General features: G+C 35.5%; 1 protein-coding gene across 1 annotated transcript in view; it reads right to left on the minus strand.

Annotated features, from left to right (window-relative positions):
• Positions 1–820: 820 nt before the first annotated feature.
• LOC121407297 (kinesin-like protein KIFC3) overlaps positions 821–25,047 on the minus strand; it is a 32,984-nt gene continuing 8,757 nt past the window's right edge. The window contains exons 4-21 of the mRNA XM_041598283.1: positions 24,545–24,622; positions 18,222–18,310; positions 15,681–15,873; positions 14,580–14,887; positions 13,830–13,976; positions 11,864–11,990; positions 11,129–11,382; positions 10,676–10,876; positions 9,633–9,812; positions 8,211–8,489; positions 7,455–7,748; positions 6,754–6,858; positions 6,161–6,288; positions 5,702–5,819; positions 5,140–5,269; positions 3,455–3,658; positions 2,378–2,556; positions 821–1,058 (exon numbers count right to left, since the gene is read on the minus strand). Coding sequence (XP_041454217.1) covers positions 972–1,058; positions 2,378–2,556; positions 3,455–3,658; positions 5,140–5,269; positions 5,702–5,819; positions 6,161–6,288; positions 6,754–6,858; positions 7,455–7,748; positions 8,211–8,489; positions 9,633–9,812; positions 10,676–10,876; positions 11,129–11,382; positions 11,864–11,990; positions 13,830–13,976; positions 14,580–14,887; positions 15,681–15,873; positions 18,222–18,310; positions 24,545–24,622 — 3,101 coding nt within the window. The 3' untranslated portion in view covers positions 821–971. The remainder of the gene's footprint in view (positions 1,059–2,377; positions 2,557–3,454; positions 3,659–5,139; positions 5,270–5,701; positions 5,820–6,160; positions 6,289–6,753; positions 6,859–7,454; positions 7,749–8,210; positions 8,490–9,632; positions 9,813–10,675; positions 10,877–11,128; positions 11,383–11,863; positions 11,991–13,829; positions 13,977–14,579; positions 14,888–15,680; positions 15,874–18,221; positions 18,311–24,544; positions 24,623–25,047) is intronic.

The raw sequence follows: 25,047 nt of genomic DNA on the forward strand, positions 1-25,047 counted from the left end.
CAGATTCTCTTAAGCACAGAGTTCCTAAATGAAGTTTTTAATGTTTTGCTCTTAAGACGGCTATCATTTATTCATATTAATTAATACATTGAGAAGAGTTGTTAATACAATTGCTGCAAGAATCAATGATTGGTTACTATGAAGATGTGTAAATTGAATAGCAAAATGACATAATTCGATAATATGTGTTTCTTTTTAATTCTTTTTCATCATGGAAATAATCACACTGGAGTGTGGACATGAAATATATAAGAGGAACAGATCATAAAAGTAAACAAAAACTATTTGAAACAAAGACTCTTAAATACATGTAACATATCAGAAAAAAAATTTGTTATGATTTCATCATAATACGGTATGTATTTATGCAAGTTGATTGAGAAAATTAAGAAGAGTTGCTGATGATATTGTTGCAAGAATCATTGGTTGGATGCCATGGAAATGTGTACATTGATGAACATAATGAAATAATTTTTGTGTTTTCCTCCTAAAATTGTGTATATTTTTAAATTTGATTGAGAAATCAGAAGAGTTGCTGATTATATTGTTGCAAGAATCATTGTTTAGTTACATGGAGATGTCTCTAGTGATGAATGAACCAATTTGAAGTGGATTCATCATAGTAGAGTTGCATTAATTCTTTTTATGTTTAATTTATTTCAGATGAAATAGAAACAAGACAAACTATACAGAGAACATTTGTATCTCGTCAGAGCCATTTATCACCAATTGAAGTTAAATGCTGATGCTGAGGTGAATAGAATTCATCGACAACCATCTTGGTGTCGCCCTTGGTGTTTTAGATGTAGGAGAATTTGACCTGGCAGGAATGGAATACGATGCTAATGATGAGGTGTATGGAAATCATCTATCCCCGTCTTGGTATCGCCCTTGGTGTTTTCGATGTTGGAATCTTTATTCTGGCAGGGATGGAATACGATGCTAATGATGAGGTGTATGGTATTCATTGATCACCGTCTTGGTGTCGCCCTTGGCGTTTTTGATGTAGGAGTCTTTGACCTGGCAGGGGTGGAATACGATGCTGATGTCGGAACATCCTGGAAAAAGAAGCACAAAAATTAATAAAATTTTACCCTTCTAATTGGTAATATTTGCTTCATCACCATATACACCCTTTGAAAGTTTATATCTCAAAAACAATATCAATATTGATAGAGCTTCTGTAAATGATGTGATGACCAGGCTTTCCCTTAACCCTATCTAGGCCGGGGGGGCCTCAGAGGCCCCCCTCAACGAATCACGCAATATTTTCGCCATGCGAATTTTTTTTACTGCGCCGCTCACTGACTTTTTACTTTCAAGTCTTGCGCAACTTTTGAGACCAATTTTGCGTCGCCCGGGTACGTGGTTCCGAAATTATGCAACATTATGTAAGTGCATGTCAGATAAAAATGGTTCAAAAACGTGATTTTGTGTACAAAGTCAATGCAAATTGTGTTTTCAACCAAAATTCATAGATGATTATTTTTAATTTTGCTGGTCTTAATGAATTTATTTTATACTTTTTATGATCTCAGATGAGTCCCAAACAAATTTCATTGAAAAAACAATGAAAAACAAAAAGTAAAAAAAACCCAAAGAAATACATAAGAAATTGCAAAAAACAATATCATACATAAGAAAATGATTTGATATTGTTATTTTTTTCATGTACACTTGCTAAGAACACCACAAAGAGTTTCTATACCAAAAATTATTTCATTTTAGAGCTTTATTTAGACATAAATTAGCATAATTACTTCATAGCGATTCACATGAAATTAATTACTATACAATTTTGTAGATTTTGTCCAAGGCAACCCGCGTGTCAATTTGCGGCATGATCGCACGGTCAACGACCGAGATCTCAAGCAGGCCCCCCTCCCCGGCAATATGAACTCCCAAAATACCCCGGCCTAGATAGGGTTAAATTGTTAGTGAACAAAGCAGCAAGCAAGGGGCCACCAGGCCTCATCTGGTGTAGCTGAGAACACCAATAGTTGATGCAATTTAATGTATATAGTTCTATACTTTTTTGTTACTTAAGATTTATATTCATATTTTATTTCTGACTATTGTAAGTGCTGTGATATTTTTGCGTATTATTATTACCATTATTATTATTACTAATAATAGGATAAATAAAAAAACATCTAAGTAACAAATTGCCAATTACATAGGACAGAGTGATTTTGACATTTGTACATATAGTAAATATAGTGACTTCTATTTCTATTTCAAGTAACAACTTTCCTTTCCTTTCACTTTCCCCCAAAGGCTAATAATTTTTCCTCTTGCGGCAAACATACATATTTCATTTAGGCCTAATCAGTCAGAAAAGATGTCTAATAGTTTATAATCTTAGAAATGACCTTACCTCATATTGCGAAAGCCTATCCTTGAGCGCAGCTACTTCAGCTGTGTCTGTTCTCTTACTTGCTGCTCCCAGCTCCACACTTCGTACCCTTTGAGCAAAGCTAAGACTACAGTGAGATTCTCCAGAGTTCTTTGAGACGGGAGAAACCTGGACTACCATCAATGTCTTACTGTCTCCACCTGAAAATACATACAGACGAAGTCTTTAGAGAGCTGGAATTTTGTCACTCTGTTTCCGTAAACCTTTTTTTCACCATCATTTAGTCTGTTATCAGTTGTTCTAATCTAAAGTCCCCAGTTTTCCAATATTTAAAATGGAAATTTCCATGTTCATCTGTGTTCTAAACATAAAATTTCAAGTTCTTTGATAACATGAAAACAAACAAGAAAAAGCCATTGAAAATAGTGGAACTCCTTATGGACACATTGACACATGCTGATATTTATAAACAAATGCTTCATTGTAAACACTGCAAATAGGTTTGATCATGACATTTTCCACTGATGCATCTGATTGGCTCAAAGCAAATTAGTCAGTTAAAATATCTAGTTGTTTGAAGAAACACACCCCAATATTGATCATGCCTCCAGCTGATACTGGTCAAGGACCTGAGGTATCATGGGGCTTTAGATTTGTGACATAACTTCTGTGATAAATTAATTTTGAATAGACTGCTATTTTGTACATATACTAGACAGCCTCTCTCAATCTTTGCATCACCTCATTTTTCCCACAATTCTGGGCAAATCAATCATCCTCTCAAATCTTCAATGCATTCTTCCAAGTTACACATCTGCCTCAGATGCACATCCTTGATGTGTTAATTATATCCCCGTAACTCTGGGAGCATACAGCATGAAACTTGAAAATGTAACCCAGTGGCTCTACCTTGCTACATGTACTGGCTCCTGATCCTGACCAACTGCATTGAGGGTGTTGGTATTTTACACTGTGTCTTCACAAAATTTCAAGTGAGCATGCAAACATGATGCAAGATAAGGAAACAATGCTAGCAAGACTCCATATTGCATCACAATTCTTTAAGTGCCTATTGCAAGTAATAAATGGAGAACTCACCTAAAGATTCCTGCAGAAGATAAGTGAGTTTAGAGTTCCTGTATGGTATATGGCCCTGTTTAGCTCTCAGGGCTTGGATGACATCACCCAGAGCCGACAGGGATTTATTGATGCTTTGAGCTTCCTTCAACCGTTGGGTGTCTGTACCAGATCCTGATTTATTGACTCGTTCTGAACCAGCCAAATCTACCAAGTTGAGTTTACCTGGACAATTGAGAGAGGAAAAAAAAATTAGTGGGGTGCAAATATTCAAATAATTGATGTCAACACTTGACTTATAGCAGACTTCCCATGAACACTTAAAAATACTGATTATTTAACTTTGAAGTGGTCTGCAAAAATCTGATCTGAGGGCCCTACATGCATTCAGTGCATGCAATGTTTCAAGAGAAAACCCCTGAGAATTTTATTCTGCAAGCACCATTTCATAATTTGCAATATGTATAGGAATGAATATGTTTCTTCCATAAACTGCAGTGTTAACTCAAGCGTACATAACGATGCTTATAACTATAGTCATTATAACCGCAGCAAATAAGCAACCAATTAGTTTCAAAATATCAGGTACTGGTAATTCCTGTCCAACCTAAAGGTTTGCAATTATGATACCAAGATGAGCTGCAAGGGGAAAAAATATTTAGATCCTTACTAAATTTAAACAATCCCTTTAAACTTGTGTATGCATAATGTAATATAATGCCTACAACCATTCCATGTCTAATATTATGTTCTCTTTTATAATATATGTATGGTTACTCTTTAACATCTTCCTGCTTCGTGACTCTCTCTCCGTCTTTCCCACTCATTCCAGGGCTCCATCACACAAGGGTTTGTGATGAATTGCAAATGAGATAGAACCACACTTTTTAAACAGAGTGTGCATGCAACGATGATCTTAATTGGTCATTCGTATTTAGAAATTGATCTTGATTGGTCATTTCTATTTAGAAATTGATGCAAACAGAGCTCTGACCTCATTACCTAAAACTTTTTGAATGATAATAATTTGATAATTGCAATTGATTTACTGATCATTATTTCGTCCGTGGTCATCCGAACCGTCATATCCACATATGACAGTGCAAACCCCATTTCAGAGAACCAAGGATCATAGAAAATATTGCAAAAGAGCTCCATGCTTGTAAGTTCGGTTTGAGTGGTTTAGATTTCCCCTGTACAAAAATGCCATAGTGAACACAACCCTGACGGCGATTTCAATGGGCACTTTTCATGTGCAAAGTCAATGCAATGCAGATGGCCGATACGACAGTTTGGTTGACAGCACGCATTGAAATCGCAGTCGGTCAAAACGTTGTATCGCTGTGCTACAGTTCACATTTCCAATGGGATTTGTGCATTATTACAAATTCGTAGGGCAATGCCCTGAAAATCCCCTCATATCTCAGAAACTAAAATAAATTGCTGCCTAGAAATTCAGTTATGAATAGGGCATTCATTTTCTGCAATAATCTCAAAATCAATTTTTTTTAACCAAAATTGACGACGGTTCGGATGAACGCCGACGATATACATCAACTCTATGATCAATTGGAAAGCTGTATTATCCAGCCCAAGGCCCTTGGAGAGGACTAGATGAATTGGTTCTCTGTTTACTTACTAACACATCTTCATGAACTCACAGAAGTCAGGGAAAGTCACAGACAGCAGGGATTATTCTAACTTACCTATTGTTCGCTTCCCGGATGCTTTGTTCTTTCCAATGATATTAACACACAGTAATGCATGTGATCTTGAGCTGTGTTCATTCATGTCTGTGCTTGCTGTGGCACGATTCTTGTGACCAGTTGCAAATACCTGAAAATGGTTTCAGTAAATCAATCAAATCGTTTAAATTATTACAATTATACATGTATGTTCAATCATATTCCTTTGGATCATTTTGCTTCATTAATTAAATGAGGTTTACTAAATTCCTCTTGAAGTTCCATCTTAAGCTTTTGTAACTCTAAAGGGAATTCCTTTTCAAAGTTTCATTCATTCTAAGATGAACTGACAGATTGTATCACATCAGACTTTTAAAATTATTCCTTATCATCTTTTGGAAACAAACAAGAAAAAAGTTACAACAGACAATATATAATGTTGAAAAGTAAAGCTCTTATGCTGATTTTGCCATGTTTTGTAGATTTGAAAAGTGATTCATACAAACATGTGTTCCTCAGATTTTCTGGAAAATTAAAGCTTGGTATAGAGAAGAACAGAGCAGAAAATGGAGAGAAACCTCACCCTATTGATATCTGCGACGGAGCTGACTTCAACCTCTGTGAGTCCAGGAACATAAAGCCCGCCCTCTGTTGACATTTTCACATCCAACTTGTTGGACGGATCATCACTCAAAAGGTCCCTAATGAATAGAAAAGAAAAGATTTACAGTTCAAAGTACAACTAAGCTGAGACTTCTATTTCAGGGGAAATCTTTAAAGTCTGTATGTATGACTATATGATATAAGACTTTCCTGAAAATTATTCTTCCTTTTGGCATTGTGGCGAAAATTATTCAGCAGTGAATTAGGGTGTATTCATTCCTACATTACAAGACTGAAAGTTCAGAATACTGCATAATGCTGGTCAAAATCGAGTAGTTGAGAACTTGAGCTGGTGCTACTAAGGCTGCTGATTTACATTTGCTTTTAAAAACAATTTAGTGGATGTATATTATCACATGGATAACATATATAAGCCTACCTGAGCATTTCATTATAGATCTCCATGACAGACACAGTGATGGTAAAAGAATAATCTGAGCGTGATGCTGTGTCTTCAAATAGTAACTTGAGAGCACGCTGGTTGATTCCGGGATTCTTTGATGGTCCCTGTGACAGATAAATGGCAATAAAATTCTAAACATTTCTATTTCAGGAATACTTAGATGTACACTAATGTTTATTCACATCAATTTTGTGTTTACAGAGGGTAGCCTTGGCTTTGAGGACAATTTAGAGGGCAAAGTCTTGTTCTTGGGCCCTTAGCTATGGTTTCAGTACTTAGCCTTGGCCTTGTCCCTGAACACTGGCAGTGGCCTAAAATAGTACTTAGCCTTGGACTTTGTCTCCTTGTATCACATACGAAAATGTTTTGGTTGGTTGAAAAATTAACAAAGTACTGATTAGCAATTTTTACCATATTTTAAAAGCTTTGGGAAAATAAAGAATTTGAAATGTATTTGTAGTCCTTTTACAATATCTATCTATTCAAAGTCCATTCGGAAGGATGTTGCAAAGTTTTAAGTGTATGAAATTATTTGGTAATTCAATCACTTACTATATGAATGAACTTACCTGCATTGTGAATGTTTTCCCTGACCCTGTTTGTCCATAAGCAAAGATGCATACATTGTAACCATCGACGCTTGAGATGATCAATGGTTGAACCTCTTTAAACACCTGCAAAGGAGGAATGATGATTTGACTTTAAAACAATCTCAAATTAATACTATCGAGCAAGGAGCAATGAAATGTAACAGACAAAACAAAGTCAGGAAATAAATTTATCAACAATGAATTACAATAATACATAATATTCATTATCATTCAGTTCATCAAATAAAAAAAAAGAAAGAGATAATTGATGGTCCAAAATTTGGGCTATTTTTAAATGATACTGAAAAGGGCCAAATACTGTAAAGAGGTGTGGTGAGGCTACAGCCAGCTGGTCTACTAAACATTTGGTCTAATTGCCATTTAAAAGTAAAACATTTCTTTCAAAATACATTTGTTCTAACACGAATTAGTATATTGAACTATTGAGTAATCAAATTTTCATTTTATAGGTGCAAAATAATAAGACAAAGTGGATATTAGACAAAGTTGGCAAAGGACAAAATGAGGATTACACTAAGTGGGTATTACACCAAGTCTAATGTAATACAAAGGCAATATAGATCAATTAATAGTAGACCAAATGGGTGTAGCCCATGTGATATCAAGACTATCTGAGAAGTAGAACAAGGGTTGGTACACCAAATGAATAGAGTGCTTACCTCTTCCTGAGTAGATGCCATGTTAAATACTTTATCCACCTCAAATGTAGACAATCTCCCCTTGTTGACCAAATTCAAAAGACCATCATCATCCTCGTCGAATGTGACCACAGACTTGGCATTCGCACCTCCTCCATCTTCTTTGATGAGAGGGCGAACGCGAGCGAAGACGCGAATATTCCCCTTCAGGTCGATGAGTTCGTTGTGATACTTCTTACGCAGCAGGAGTTCCTTCTGGTATTTCTTGTGGAGTTCTTCATTGTGCTTGGCAACCTTGGAGAGTTTTGCACCAATCTGTAAGGGATATAAAGATGTCAATTCACTATTCAACACTGCATGATTTATGTTTTGACGGAGAAACAATTTCTAAGAATCAGTGGTTGAAACATGATGTGGATTAGTAGAAAATAAATGCAAAGACAACCAAAGAAAATTTTAAACTAATATTTCAATGCTGACCATTTCGATATCTCTCAGTTTCATTTGCCATTCTCTACCAAGGTTTTAAATGGATACCTGGAAGGATGCGATAGCCCAAGCTATATGCCTCGCAATCAAGTCTTGAACTCTTATTGGAACGCTCCCAAGGGTATGGAGATAGTCCTCACAATTGTGTGCGAGCATGCCAGGATCCAATGACCTTATTAAAATATCTGTAAAGCGCTTAGAGATAACATTACAATTACAATGTTTTTATCGGTATATAAAAGCATAATGTTATAATTGTTATTGATGACAAATTATTAATTAACTGACCTCATTCTTAGTGTCTTCGATGGCCTTACTAAGCATGAGAGGGAACTGGCTACACATGGACCTGAGCTGCTGATATTCCTGGGCTATCATCAGTAGTCCAGGTCTCAGTTGATTAAACCTGGTCCTCATCAAGGAGTATTTCTGAAAGATGAAACTGGTCTCCTGTTCTGCCATTTGTTTGGTGCGTTGGATCTCTTCATCCTTGGTCTCTTCTAAACATTTCATCTCCTCCTCCATCTGTTGCTGAACTTCAGCCATCTCTTGCTCTCTTTCTTCAAGCTGGAACAAATACAGAACAACAGAGATGCCAAGTTCAAAGACCAGCTATGTGTGAGATTTTCTGTGAATCTGAGTGAGATCACAGACATTGTGTACAATGTATATGGGGATAGGCTGTGATAGTTGCGTGAGACAGAGATTTGAGGGGATGAACAAGAGTCCAAAATGCTTGAGTCTAACGCATAATGCGTGAGACTTGGTAGCTCTGGAACAATTTAAATAATTCACACAAATTTACACAAATCCTCAAAATTCCATACATGCACTTAATACTTATCTATGCTACGAAATGCTTATACTTGCCTATTTAACAATAATATATGCATCAATGTTTAACTATACACCAATAATATACACATATTCTTTTTTTATGTAAACAATGATCAAAATACCACAATTAAAATGCACATTTCCATGGACTATATTTAGACAATAAATTCACCTTATGAACCTTATGACTAACCTTGCTTTATCCCAATAAAACCCAGTGGTACAGTGAAGTGTGATTTTCATAGGACATGAAAACAATTTGCGAAAGACATGATTGTAAAATAAATGGCAAAGTGCACCGTTAAAACCGAACTTAACAAAGTCACGTCCATTGGCTTTACAGCAATTTTTTCAATTCCCCATTGTATGCCTGCATGAATAAACTAGAGGATTCTAAAGGAAAAGATGCTTGTTTGTATTTATTCCTTTATAATGCACGATTTGAAGGTCAAATAAAGTAATGAATCACCACTATGTGCCATCAGTGCAATAAACTGGCTAAAAGTAATAGAGACCTGGGGGGCGTTTCATCAACATTTTCATCTGACAAGTTGTCAAATCTGACATCTTTCTCTGATGTTGATTGGCTGAGAGGTACTGTTACTATGGTAACTGTTGGATGAAGTGGGACTTGTCGGATAAAACGTCCGACACGTTTTATCCGACAAGTCCTTTCATGAAACACCCCAGATAGAGACTTTTGTAAATGTATATTACACTATCAGACAATAATCACATGCCTAACTTTACAATATGTGGATAAAGTCTCAAAAACATCCCAAATAAATGAAAATTGTAAAAATTTTGCAAGACACACAAATTAAACAAAATGAAAATAAGGTATGTAAGACAAGTCAAATTAGTGAAACTTACCTTTTGTACGATTGAATCAACCTCATTTTTGGAGTCTTCCAGTTGTTTCTCAGTGTCTGCATGGGTTTCTTTCAGAGAACTTAAATCTTTCTTAAGTTTATTATTTTGCAGTTTGAACTGTAGCAAGGCTCGTTTAGCGTCCTCAGATTCCACCTCCACTCGTTTTTCAACCTCAACAATCTAAAGATTAAAATAGATAAATGGTTTATTAATAAAAATCAACAAGACAACATGGCAGCTAAGGCCGAATTGCAATGCATTTACAAGGTAATAATGACACAAAAACATATTCAAACCATAACAGAGATAATTACAAAATAAGTAATGCAGATAAAGTATGGTATTGAAACTACTTGTGTTGTGGAATTCTGGAAAGAAATTCTGAAACTGAAAGTGAATTGTGTTTTGGGAAATGACAAGTTTGTATATTAATTAGTCACACAAAGAATTTTTTTTAAATGAATGGAGAATAAATCAAGAAACAACTTGTAATCAATCAAAGGTCAATTTTTGTTTTATCAATTAATCAATTTTTCATCGAACGATTACAACTTTTCATTGGCTTGTTCAACAATATTACAGTGGGTGATTTCAAGCTTGGAGTTGGTATTGTGTCAATTTTTACATTAGTATAGCACAATAATTGGAATAAATTTGGCCCAAGGATGAACCTAACAAAGTGTTGTGCCATTAATAATATAGTTTGAATCAGTTTTTTTTGTGTGTATATAAAAATCATAGTAGATAATGGATTTAGGAAAGAAAATCTTATATTGTGCTTCCAACGCTAACACCAAACTTGAACTCACAAATTGGTAGATACCATTTCTGATAGATATCAGAATCATTATTCTAACATTGCTGCTACTACTACCATTACAACTAATTTTACTTATGCTACTATGACTACTTTAACTTACTATGATTACTTTAACTACTGCCATTACAACAACTTTTCATATCACAACTTTCACTACTTCTGTACTACTTTCAAACTTTCATCATGAAACTATGTGGTATATATAATTCTACTTAATACAAACCTTGGGATTGGCTTTCAATTCTTCATACTCCTCCCGGACTCTCTCCAGTTCGCTACTCTTCACATTCAGCTCCTTCTCCAGGGATTCTTGAGCCTGGAGCTGCTTCTTAGCAGAGTCCAGGAGATTCTCTGACTCCTTGGCAAGTTTCTCTTCAAGCTCCTTGATCCGCTTAGCACTGGACTTATTGGCAGCTTGCAATTTCTGTTGTATGTGATATTGAGAACAAAAAATGAGATGGTAAGAACAAGAAAACATAATACATTGATACATTTTCAAGCTTTAATTCAATCAGTGAAGTAAAAAAAATCAACAAATGTACAAATGAAGCTTAATGTGTGTTTTTTAATCAATAACATACCAACAAAATATATATTTATACTAGGTACGAAAGTAAACCAGTTATTTAAAATGGATGAAAAACAATTTATTGTTGGAAATGAGAGCAACTCTTACCTTAATTTCTTTGAGATGTCCATCCTTAGATGCCATAAGAGCCGTATCTGATGACTGTTTTGTATCAAAGAGTTCATTGTTCAGCTTCGAGACCTCTACTTCCAGTATCTGTGCTTTGTCTTTATAAGCCTCTAATTCAGCAATCTGGTTCTCCTTCTCTCTTAGCTCAATCTCTTTCTCTCTCAGCTGGGACTCCAAGTCTCGGATCTGTTTCTTCATCTCATCCTTCATCCTTTCCATGTCTTCAACCATACCTGTCATGTGACATCATATGAAAACATCAGGTGACATATGAAAACATCCTATGACCACTGATGGTAACTATAAACCCTCATGTGAATTGCATGAGGAAGATGAAACGGGTGGTAATGTTGATACATGTAGCATTTATTGCCATACTTGTACACGTCATATCTAAAATGCATATTCAAATTTATTCTCAAATTGATTTTATTTTGATTTTGAAATTCAAATCTAGACATTCATTACTTTACAAAATATATAACAGAAAAGGACAAGCATACATGTCAAAATGATTGGGGCAAAAGTTCAAGTTCATGTAAAAAAATCAATCAAACAATATTTTACAATAATTGACAAAAGGCAATATAGCATGGTAGGTTTGGGACAAAGAAGAAGCAGAAGTTGTGAAGGGGACCCCTCATAGAGAAAAGGAGTAAAATAAGAAAAAATAAGACAAATTGAAAAGAAGGGAAAAGGGGATGAAATACCTACCAGCTGATTGATTCACAGCATCCGACTGTTTAGCTGATAATGCGTCTAATTCTTTCATCTTATCGGCCATCTCTGCCTGTAATCTGGTCATCTGTTTCTGAAGCTGCTGCTTCTCAATCTCTGATTGCTGTAAAATTAATAAAATGAGCCTAAATAATAGACGTTTTTATTCAATTAATAAGCAATTACATTGCATCCCAGATTTAAAAAAAATAATTTTAGAATTTCTGAGAAAGATCCCACAATCACAAATATGTTTTTATTACAAATAAACTGAGTGAATTAAATAAATTGAGTCTCGTTTTACAGGCATATCTTCATTAGATTAATAAGCAGTTGCATATACAGAGAATCCCCCATAATTGAAAATCATTTTCACGAGATAGATACAATAATTATGAATGCTGTTATTATAAATTTGATATGTGAGACAGAAATCTATTCTAGGATTTGAGAGTACATTCTGAGTGAATCATTAATGCATGGCAGAGTACAAACAAAAAACACCACAGTCTGTCAGAAACGATTTGCACAGAAACTAATCTGGCTCCACTATCATTCAGAGATAAAGTAAGGGAAACATAAAATTAATGAAAAAAAAAAATTATTCTGCAAGATTTGATTTTGAATTTCTAAAAACTATTCTGACTTCTCTTAATGTATGAATGAACTTTGTTTACATTATGTTTCAAAACAGAGAACAAAAACTGAACTGAATGATGACAAAAATGAATAACTCAGAATCCTTAATTCCCTACTCTATGGGCACTGGTACATTCAAATAATACTTTACTTATATATTGAATTACTAATTTTGTTTTGGTACAATATGACCAATGTTTTTAATCTGTGTAATATTTAACTTTAACAAATGATTATGCACATATAGTTTTCCTGTCTGTTTATACCTTTTTAGACAATTGCGAGATTAATTTCCCCTCATTATTCAAGTTACATAATTGGGGGTATAATGGAATTTCAAGATAATGCAATTGTCAAATTGAATTAACACTTGGATAAGTTGTACAGTTTCATAATGTATAAGACTACGATGAACCTAAACATGAAACTATTGTAAAGAATATTTTTAGCCTATATGAATAATCTTGAACTAAAACTTAATTAAATCAAATTGAAATGAAATATTTTTTTTTCAAAATCTGCAGCATTTTCTGACCGTAATAATGCATGTTTTGTCATGTGCTTTCTTGGTCATTTACATAGTAATATACTTTTAAATACAGATCAACAGTTTTACATGTATTCCATTGACTATATATGTATATTCTTGTTTTTGTTGCACATCAACTCTTTCCACCCTATCTCTCTCCCTCTCCATATGAATGCATAAACCAAATAAAACATATGAAGAATAATCTCTATACCCCACCCACCCTCTATCTTCAACAACCTTCTCTCACTTTCTCTCTCTTTAATCCCATCTAGTTAATCCTTTCTTACCTTAAAGCACACCATAATGGTCTAAGAGCACTTCAACTCTCATCAACACCATCACTGCACATGGACACATACTGATCCCATAGGGGCATAAACCATACAAAGGAAGCCCAAAGGCTCAAGTCCAATCAATAGCCCTCCAACAGTATGTCATTCCAAACAATAGATGGCTTGAGGAGCGTTGAGTTGGGACAGGGAACTAATCAATAATGCCAACAATAGATGCAGTCAAAGGTAGGAAATGTTTGGTCTTAGCACTGACCAAGGACAGAGCCTGGACATTAGGGCCCTAATTCACAAAGGTGGTTTTGAATCTGTGGTTTCTTGGTTTAGCCATGTTTCATCCTCAATTACAGTTATTTCAACACATACAGAGAAAGCATCAAGTAATAAAGGCACGCTTTTATCATAACATGCTACATATATGTCAACTGTTTTGAATCAATGAGTCTACTCATCCAAGCTTGCTCCATTGGGCTTCCCATTCACACTTGTAATATTTACAAACCTTGAGTGACTTGGACTCCCTCCTCCTGACTTGCTCCTGGTGCTGAGCCTCCTTCTTATATCTGGAGCAATCATCTTTTAGTTTACCAACCTCTTCCTTCAACTGCTCCACCTCCTTCTCATAATCCGTAACCCCACTGAGCTGCTTCTGTAAAAGCAAAAGCGTTCAAAATGAAGATGTTTCAGGCATTAAAGACAAACATGTAAAATGACTTAGTACAGAATCCAATAACTTGACTACCGTACCCAATTATTTCTATATTTGAAAGTGATTTGATCAATCACAATTTATACTTCCATATTTGAGAATGATCAGACCGATCACAATTTGTTCTTCCATATTCAAAATGATTAGATAAATCACAGATTGTACTTCCATATTCGTGATTGATTAAATAAATCACCACTTGTACTTCCATATTTAAGATTGATTAGATCACTCAAAACTTGTACTTCCATAGTTTAGATTGATCATACCAATCACAACTTGTACTTCCATATTTAAGATTGATTAGATCAATCACAACTTGTACTTCCATATTTGAGATTGATTAAATCAATCACAACTTGTACTTCCATATTTGAGATTGATTAGATCAATCACAACTTGTACTTCCATATTTGAGATTGATTAGATCAATCACAACTTGTACTTCCATATTTGAGATTGATTAGATCAATCACAACTTATACTTCCATATTTGTGATTAATCAGATCAATCACATCTCTAACTCCAATCATTCATCTCACCTGCTCCTCTTGCATCTGTTTGATCATATTATTAGCCTCCTCCAGCTGCTGCCTCAGGCCCGACTCTAATGCTTGGTTGCTATGTTTACCCCTCACTGCTTTATGATCATCATCTTCATCATCCCGAGGGCTGGGGTGATGAGGGTCCCCGCCTCCACCATGCCCATTCTGTTGCATCAGCCTCAAGGCCTCCTCGGCGGTGAACTGTTTTTCTCTCGCTTCGGCCACCTGACTTTGCTGCTCGCCAAGGGCATCAATGAGCTCTTCCAATCGACTTGAGATGCTTTGTGAGTGAGTTGATGTGCCTCCTACAAAGTAACAATGGCATGAGATCAAACCAACCCGCCTTTACAATGTATCAAGACTAAGCAACGGTTCAAAGCCCTACTACAGGTCCCACTACGCGCTTTCAGACTAATTTGACAACCAAAAAATACTTGGTATTTTCTGACAGGGAAATCTACCCACACAACAACATACAAGGAATTTTGTATTACAAGTCCATTACAGGCCCCCATTAGGTGCTTTCAGACCCATTGAAAACTCAAAATACTTGTTATTTTCTGACAGGGAAATCTACCCTGATCACAAAATACAATATATTGTTTGTCAGTGTGAGAGCAAACTACCTATGATATCCCTGCAAGAATACTGACTCAAAGGAGGTACTGTACGAGCACTTTTTTAAATTATGAGAGCTTTTGAAAGGAGTTCTCGAAGGTTTGGAGGAAAAGCAAATTATAAGTACTTCTATTTATGAATTCCCTTCAAATATGTTGCGCATAGACACATGGGTGCTGCAGAGCGCTTGGGTTGTGAGCCAGATGAACTAAAAGAAAAAAAAAAGTGCGCACCTCATCTGCTACTCAGACCATACTGCACATTCGCAGAACTTGGAGAACTTACCCCAAAATGGATCTGAGGGTATGACAATGGTCGTAAAACAATGGTCGTGTACTTATAAGCCTGAACAAATTCTCATCAATTTATGGGTATTTGGTGATGGATAGGGCAGGACAGCACTTCTGTGTAATTGGCTTTTTAAAGGACGATCTGCCTTAAGAAAGGTACTTCAATTAAAACAGACCATTTAATTCTCACCTGTTTCGCCTCCTTCCAATTCAAGAATCCTATTTTCCTGGTCTCTAATGATATCCTGAAGACTGTCTATGAGTTGATGTTTCTCTTGCATATGAGCTTCGTGACTCTTGCGCAAAATCTTGATCTGTTGCCACTTGTTGGCTTTCTCCTTCTCATAGCTGGCCTGGAATTGTTGGGAACTCTCCCTGAAATTCTATCCAAAGATCAAAGATGACAGGTTTGATTTCATTATTTCACCAAAATTCTCATTCAGATCAATATCCATCTATCTTCTTTTAAAACACATTTCACCTGAGAGTGAAGTTGGATTAGGGTGACTTGTCACAACCACTCAGCAGTTTGAATCAGCTTTAATCGAATTACGTTTGTGTCCAACTAATAGTTTATACACGTATGTGTTTTTTTTCTTCAAAATATTGAATGATGAACAATGCTTCAGTCCACTATTAAAGATGAGGATTCAAGGGCCAGTACTCTAAAGTCTGGTTTAATCTAGTCCATGGTCCAAACTCCATGCTAAAATTATGGAAAGCTGAAAATGTAAAACAAGGCAAAAGCAATTTTGTATCTCGCCCACTTATGAAAATAACCAGAAATATCATGATTTGCGAGGGCACGCAAGAGAATTATATCGAAACTTCATTGTGAAATGACTGGGATGGAATAACACTTGCACGTAAACTTTAATGTTGACCTGAAAATGACCTTTGACCTTACCATGTGACCTCCGACTGTAGCATAACATGCAGGTCCCCCAAGTCTATCTAACATCCAAGTTTGGGTGAAAAGTGACTTACGGTTGCAGAGTTAGATGTAATAAGAGTCTTGCATGTAAAGTTTAACGTTGACCTGAAAATAACCTTTGACCTTACCATGTGACCTCTGACTGCAGCATAACATGCAGTCCCCCAAGTCCATCTACCATCCAAGTTTGGTTAAAATGCGACTTACGGTTGCGGAGTTAAGAGTCTTGCATGTAAACTTTAACGTTGACCTGAAAATGACCTTTGACCTTATCATGTGACCTCCGACTGCAGCATAACATGCAGTCCCCCAAGTCCATCTACAATCCAAGTTTGGTTAAAATGCGACTTACGGTTGCGGAGTTAAGAGTCTTGCATGTAAACTTTAACGTTGACCTGAAAATGACCTTTGACCTTATCATGTGACCTCCGACTGCAGCATAACATGCAGGTCCCCCAAGTCCATCTACCATCCAAGTTTGGTTGAAAAGCGACTTACGGTTGCGGAGTTAGGTGTCATAAGAGAGTCTTGCATGTAAACTTTAATGTTGACCTGAAAATGACCTTTGACCTTACCATATGACGTCAGACTGCAGCATAACATGCAGGTCCCCCAAGTCCATCTACAATCCAAGTTTGGTTGAAAAGCGACTTACGGTTGAAGAGTTAGGTGTCATAAGAGAGTCTTGCATGTAAACTTTAACGTTGACCTTAAAATTACCTTTGACCTTACCATATGACGTCAGACTGCAGCATAACATGCAGGTCCCCCAAGTCCATCTACCATCCAAGTTTGGTTGAAAAGCGACTTACGGTTGCAGAGTTAGGTGTCATAAGAGAGTCTCGCATGTAAACTTTAACGTTGACCTGAAAATTACCTTTGACCTTACCATGTGACCTCCGACTGCAGCATAACATGCAGGGCCCCCAAGTCCATCTACCATCCAAGTTTTGTTGAAAAGCGACATACGGTTGCGGAGTTAGGTGTCATAAGAGAGTCTTGCATGTAAACTTTAATGTTGACCTGAAAATGACCTTTGACCTTACCATATGATGTCAGATTGCAGTATAACATGTAAGTCCCCCAAGTCCATCTACCATCCAAGTTTGGTTGAAAAGTGACTTACGGTTGTGGAGTTAGGTGTCAGAAGAGTCTTGCATGTAAACTTTAACGTTGACCTGAAAATGACCTTTGACCTTACCATGTGACCTCAGACTGCAGCATAACATGCAGATCCCCCAAGTCCATCATCCATCCAAGTTTGGTTGGAAAGCGACTTACGGTTGTGGAGTTATGTGTCATTACAGGTTTGTGACAGATGGACGACAGATGACGGACGACATTTGGATCCCTAAGTCTCGCCTTCACCTCTTGTGGGCGAGACAAAAATCAAAAGCTTGTTTACATTGTTTGTTTCTTATCGTTTCTTTGGGGGTTTTTTTCTTGTTCTTTTGCTCATGCATAAATAATGGTTATTATTTCCATACAGTTATGATTGATTTAAGTGTCAAATGAGCTTGGAAATTTAACTTTTACTGAAAAAGATTGTAGTCAAAGTTTGCTCGCCATACAAGTAATTAAACCAGACCAGAGTTGAAATCAAAATAAAAGTTCAGAATATGGGCGAAGAAATTTAAATCACATAACATTTGGAGCAACTGCTTAACGTTATATGTGGTCACACAATTAATTATTATTTGACGAGTTTGGGTCAAAACTTAATTTATATGTTTACTCTCATTTTTACGCTTCTACTTAAAAATAGTTGATGCTGGGATAAACTTCCCCTTTTAATACCTTGACCTTGAGTAGAAGTTCTTCTCTTTGCTGATGAGTCTGTCTCAATTCCTTTCTTAGAGCCTGAACATCCACATCGGACACCATCGCTAGAGACAAGATAGATAAAAGACATGAGACATGTATCAAATCAAGGTGTCAGTCAGGTGACAGGAACACTCATATTTTAATACATTAGAACAATTTAACTAACAATAAATAACAGAGTTATTATATATTTATATTTGGATGTCAAGAAATCTAATGCTTTGGAAATCCTCCAATCGGTAAGGCAATCAAGATGCTTCTGACCAAAATTTCATTTTAGTCAGGGGCCTTAGGCCTTAAATTTGAAGTTTTGGGGACAGAGTTTACAAAAGCACCAAACTTTCCCTATGTCACTATTAGTTCAAAAGCTTCATTTTTTCCCACAGAACATGGAGTTGAAAATTGCATCTTCATGCAAAAATATGCTAATTTATGCAAATTAGCAGTATTTTATGCATGAAGCCAAATGCCATTAGGAATCAATAAAAGTTAATAAAAAGATACCAAACTTTAGGAAAGTCTCTATCAGGTCAATAGCTTTAATTTTTCCCACAGAACCTGGTGCTGAAAATTGCAACTTTAAAGATACCAGGCTTTAGAAAAGTCTCTATCAGGTCAATAGCTTTAATTTTTCCCACAGGACATGGTGTTGAAAATTGCATCTCCATGCAAAAATATGCTAATTTATGTAAATTAGCAGTAATTTATGCATGAAGCCATATGGCAATGGGAATTAATAAAAGTTAATAAAAAGATACCAAACTTTAGGAAAGTCTCTATCAGGTCAATAGCTTTAATTTTTCCCACAGAACCTGGTGCTGAAAATTGCAACTTTATGCAAATATATGCTAATTTATGTAAATTAGCAGTAATTTATGCATGAAGCCATATGCCAATAGGAATTGATTAATAAAAGTAAATAAAGAGATACCAAACCAAAGAAAGTCTCTTTTAGGTCAATAGCATTAAATTTCCTTATCAAACATGATATGAAATCATGTTTTTATGCAAAACTATGTTAATTTATGTAAATTAGCTGTTGATTTATAATAATTAGTCTCATTCCAATGGGTTTAACAGTGGAAAAGAGGCCAAACTGTTGAAGTACCTCTATCACTCAGTTCAAATCTTCAATTGTACATAAAGCATAAAGCCGTATGCCAACCAGAACAGTGGCAAAAATCGAGCAAGAGCGGCCAGAATCGAGCCGAATTTAGCCCGAATCCTCCGATTTTCGCCAAATGATAACCTGAATAACGACCCGCCGAATCGAACGATTATGCCCGAATTTGCAGAGTACGCCACAAAATTTCCCGAAAATGTGCCAGATTCTTTCGAAATGGGCTATAATTTACCGATTCGGCAGCTTTTTGGATGCCATTTTTATAATTTCTGGCCAATTCATCTCATTCGTCTATATTCTTCTTTGTATTCAAGTAATGATTCGTACGATATGGGGGGGGGGGGCAAGAATTGGACCTTTAATTACTCTACGACTGATACTACGAATCGAGTCTTCCCAAAATACCCCAAAATGCCTCCAAAAATCCAACCGAATTCCATCAGAATACATCCCGAATGTGGCCCGAATGGAATTTGTTGTGGTCATATTCGGGAATAGTCTGGAGGGTATTCGGCTGGTTTTGAACATTTCAAAATGAGCTGAATTTTTCAGCGAATGTTCCCAAATATTCTTGTATTTACGAAGGCAAAACAGAATATTCCTAAACCACCAGAATACGTGTATATGGATGGATTCGCAGCTGATTCGGTTCCGTTCTAACCCTAGCTTTAAGCAAAGGGTTACACCAAAACCAAATTTTCCCGAACAAAGTCGGATCAATTTTGCCCAAAATGGCCTGGATTCGGTACTTATTCATCTCGGATTCGGGGAGCTCCCTGAATCGCTTCGGAAGGATCCGGGACTATTCTGTTCTCCCTCCCCAACGGAAACAATCTTGGAGAGATTCTGCTTGTCTTGAAAATTTTAAAACCAGCCGAATATCCTCCAAAATACTCCAGAATGTGGCCAGACACATTTTTTTCGATCCACATTTGGGATGTATTTGGATGGAATTCGGTTGAATTAATCTTGGGGAGGCATTTGGATAATTATTTTGGGAAGACGATAGCTCTGATTCGGGACCTATTCAAGACAGATTCGACTCTGATTCGGCCTAAAATTGATTGGGAGAATTTGGTCTTGGTGTCACCTTAGTTTTAGAGATAGAGATCAATTCATAAGCCAATAAAGAAAAATCACTGAAATTATTCAAGTCACCTTCAATCAAGGGATGACAGAAAAAGAAGGATCAGGTCTCTTTGCTCAAATCTTATGTGTCCCTGTTCTAAAAAAATGTACATAGTTGTCAGAGGGGTAGACATGGACAGCTTTTTCTGCCATGAGAACCATCCAATATACCCTCTTTCTGACAGGGGAAAACTCTACTTGGGAAAGAAATCTGACCTCTTGAATTGCTTTGAAAAGAAAGATGAAATACTGTTTATCTTTTCCATATGATATTATGATTTTTTTTTAATTGTGAAAGGGGTATGCACAGGATTTATAATTTGCATAAATTTGCATTTTAAACATGATACCCTCCTCTGGTCGCATGGAAATTCACTATAATGAATTGTGTAACAGTGTCTCATATGCATAGCGCTGTGCTTGTCCCTCGGCTTAAAACCTCAAAATATGATAATTGATGAGTTTACACATATTTGCATAAATTTTGCATAAATTTGCATTAACATTGAAAATTGATTCTTATTCAGGAGCTGTACAGAAATCAATCTAGATTTGATGTCCCGTCAAAATAAATCCAAAATACCCCCCACCCCCCCCCCCCCCCCCGAAAAAAAAGTAAAGAAATAGGCTTCTATAGAAAAGTTTAGGTCTGTACTATACATATACAGTAATTCACGGTGAATAGTGTGATGTTGCATAATTTTGCATAAATTAGCCCTGTGAAAAAGGATTCCAGTCATTGATATCGAGGCATCCTATCAAGAATTAATGTTTTTGGTACCAGTGACACATGTGGAAAAAATTGTGATTTTGACAATTTTATATGTCGATATATGGTAAAACATGTGTTTTTACATGTGATTTGCATATAATTTGCATAAATTAACCTTAAAAATTGATTCATACTCACCAATTTTATAAAAAATCGACCTGCAGTTAAATGTTTAGCAAAAGAAGACCCAAATACACAAAAATTGGGCATTTGAAAATTATTTTTAGTGAGATATGGTGAATTATGAGTTTTTGAATAAAATTTGCATAAATTAGTATTTTAAAATAGGGTGCCCTTCACCGATTTCAGGGCACCCTATCTAGAATTAATGCTTTTGATACCAGGGACCCACATGCAAAAAATGGCGCTTTTGTAAATCCTGTCCCCAAAATTTTGCTAAGGCCCCTGACTATTTATATAAACTTATCTTTAATTTTGTTTAGAATTAGTATGTTTCATAGTGGAATAGTTTCATAGTCTCACTTTATAAATCAATAAATACAATACATGTACACATGAAACAATGCTGCCTGGTTAAAAGGTCATCTGACTGTACATAATGTGATACTAAAAAGACAAAAATACATTACTATACTTTTCAAGCAAATCGCAGCATTACCTAAAACAATCGTTCTAATTCTATGATGGTAATCTAGTGAAAATACTTACAAAGGATATTATACAAAAAAGACATATCGCCCAGGACTATCACAATCACAATGTTAGCTCTTAAATTCTAAACAGATCCTCAGAAATCAGATACATCAAACTCCATAACAGATCATCATATTCATTAGAGACAGACAAACACCACCAATATAATACTGCAATTCATCGAAAATCATTGGCATTGACCAAACAATATGAAAGTATGCGGAAGAATTATGAAGATGAAATTGAGCGGTTGCACTCTGGTGGTTTCCTATGGACCATGGCACAATGAAAAGGGTTCAAGCATGTTTGTATTTCATGCCTCGTTACATGGGTGTATGTTTTTATTCATAATTAGTTTTCAGAGCAAATATGAGACATCCTTGGAAAAAGTAGTTAACAATCTTAAAAAGGTACCCCTTTCACCTTTAAAGAAAATAATTTTTTTCACATCTTTAGAATATTAGATTTATTTTATGACTTTATAATATTTATGTGTACCCGGTATCTGACATAAAGGAGTGGTTCTGAATTTCTTTCTAGTACAAATAATAATCAGTCCCACCTAACAGTGTTACCCATTGTATTTTTAATTAGTCCATGCAAGAATGCACTCATATAATACTCTATTAACAACTCTGGTATATCTCTCTCTCTCCCTCTCTCCCCCACTCGTACATGCAGAGCTGCCAACTTGAACAAGAGCATTTCAGTATTTTAAAAGTAGAAAATCAGTATTTTGGTGAGGAAATCAGTATTTCCGAAGAAATGCCATAGGACAACACATAAAACTGAAACTTAGAAATCAGTATTTTGCATGAAACTATCAGTATTCTTCTCATTTTTCAGTACTAAATACTGAAAATCAGTACTAGTTGGCACCTCTGTACATGTACTCAGCAGAATCAATATAGAGGGTAACATACAGTACAGAGCTGCAACCATTTAATATTTAAAATTGATTGTAACATGGTGTACATGGTGGATTGTATTACAGGGTCCAGGGGAAATTAATGTCAAAATTTGGGCAGCAAGAGAGAGTACACAACCATACAATGCAATTAATAATGTCTACAAGTACATACGGTATATACAGTAAATACCATTGTGACCCCATACAATATTGAATTAAAATGCCTATAACTGCATATTGATATGCTAAATATGACTGAAAACGCTGATTATTCCTTTCTAGTTAAACAGATTATAGATACTCTCTTTAATAAATTTTGTGAAATGATGAATCGCACCCCCCCCCCCAAAAAAAGAGGTTGGTCACTATTCCATTATATTAACATTTTGGATAGAATTTAGGATTTTTCATTTTAACTCATTTTGGTTGGAATCCTTAGCATAACTGAAATAACTGTTATTATCCCATTTTTTGGTATGAAACTATTTCTCAAGCATAAAATGGGCTTAAAATTATCAGGATATAAATAATCCTTAAGCCTATCTGATGAAGAGACATGTAAAATATACTGTAAATATATACATGCGCATTTTATTAAATTGATTCTCTTTCAAGAAAATTTAAACATTAATTGGAGTGGGCTAAAATATCCTAAAATGTATGATTCTAATTGAAAAAAAAAAGAAATAAATCAAGATACTCATATTATTTACATAATCAAACCTTAACCAATGCTTGAGATATGTCTAAAAAAATTTTTTAATAAATCACTTAATATTTTATAAATGTGCATTGTATATAGGCCTTCATAGCTATAAAGTGTGCAATGATTTTCTGTTTACAAAATTGTCTTTTTCCATGTCTTAAAACCTGTATTTCCAAATCAAACTTGATCTAAAATTAAAAATCCAATTTGCCATAGAAGATGTACATGTACATGTACATAGCAAAAACATGCATGGGTTTTTCAAACTATACTGGTATGTAAATTCAATTAATTTCATGACATGAAAAGTAAAGAACCAAAACTGATTTTCCATTTTGATTTACCAATAAACTCCAACTGAATAAATAATGGAAAATCACTGTCCCTACATGTTCATGTACTGCACAAATAATATCTACCCTGCTTCATCACTACATGTTTATTAGTGTAGTTTGATATCTCCACTTGATATGAATGTACCATGTACATGTCATATATGTCAGTGATATTTGCTCTCCACTGTCCAAATAATTGGAATTCCATGAACTCATCAATACAGCATCCATGAAAACACACAGACTGCAGCACACACACTATCCAATGTGATGCACATACCACTTCGAACCATACCGATTTGATTTGATCGATGTGTACATTTCTCTATGTAAAAATAACATATCAGCTTTGACTCTTAATAAATTGTATGATTTCAGCTTTGAAAAATAATATATGCTTTTTATATATTAACATACAAATACCTCATCCTGAACATACATGTACTACAATATTTTTATATAAATATGTAGGCTTTTACAAGAGAAAAATATACGCATGTATACAAACAACAATTATGGAGAGTATAACGAGCCCAATTCATTTCATAATAACATCCCTTGTAATGACCCAGGAATCATTACAACATCAAACAACTCCCACATACATTCACTAATAGCATCATTAACATAAAATCCTTCTGGAAAGGAAATAATTGACCAAGGCTCACCTTTTTTCCCTGTGCCGACACCACTGTCTGCCTCGTCATAGCTTCCATCGCTGCTGTCTCCGTCACTAAGGAGGTCACCTGACGCAAAGAGACGACGAGAGATTGCAGTCAGCATCGCATTTGAATTTCATTTATGCTAATAAGGTAGTTGCTATTTGAACCAGTGTCAGAGACTCACTTCTCCATATAAGTGATCAAAATTTCACCTCATTTTCATGTCACAAGAATGAGATGTGAAAACAGATAGCTGTGGTATGCTTTATATGAATTTTAAGTAATTCCACCCTTGTTTTCAGTGAAGTGTAGATATCTATTTGATCTCCTGATTAAATAGGTGGATTATACTTCTTTCCCCTGCAGTTAAAAATATCAATATCTAAACTAATAATTCACTGTCTACATTATCAATACACAAGTATACTGTGAGGTCTGATATTCCTATTTTGCACTGATATTGATTAATATCATGCAAAGCAGCTGTTGACCTTGGGATATATTCACTT

Source organism: Lytechinus variegatus, chromosome 2 (genome assembly GCF_018143015.1).
Source record: "Lytechinus variegatus isolate NC3 chromosome 2, Lvar_3.0, whole genome shotgun sequence".
NCBI lineage: Eukaryota > Metazoa > Echinodermata > Echinoidea > Temnopleuroida > Toxopneustidae > Lytechinus > Lytechinus variegatus.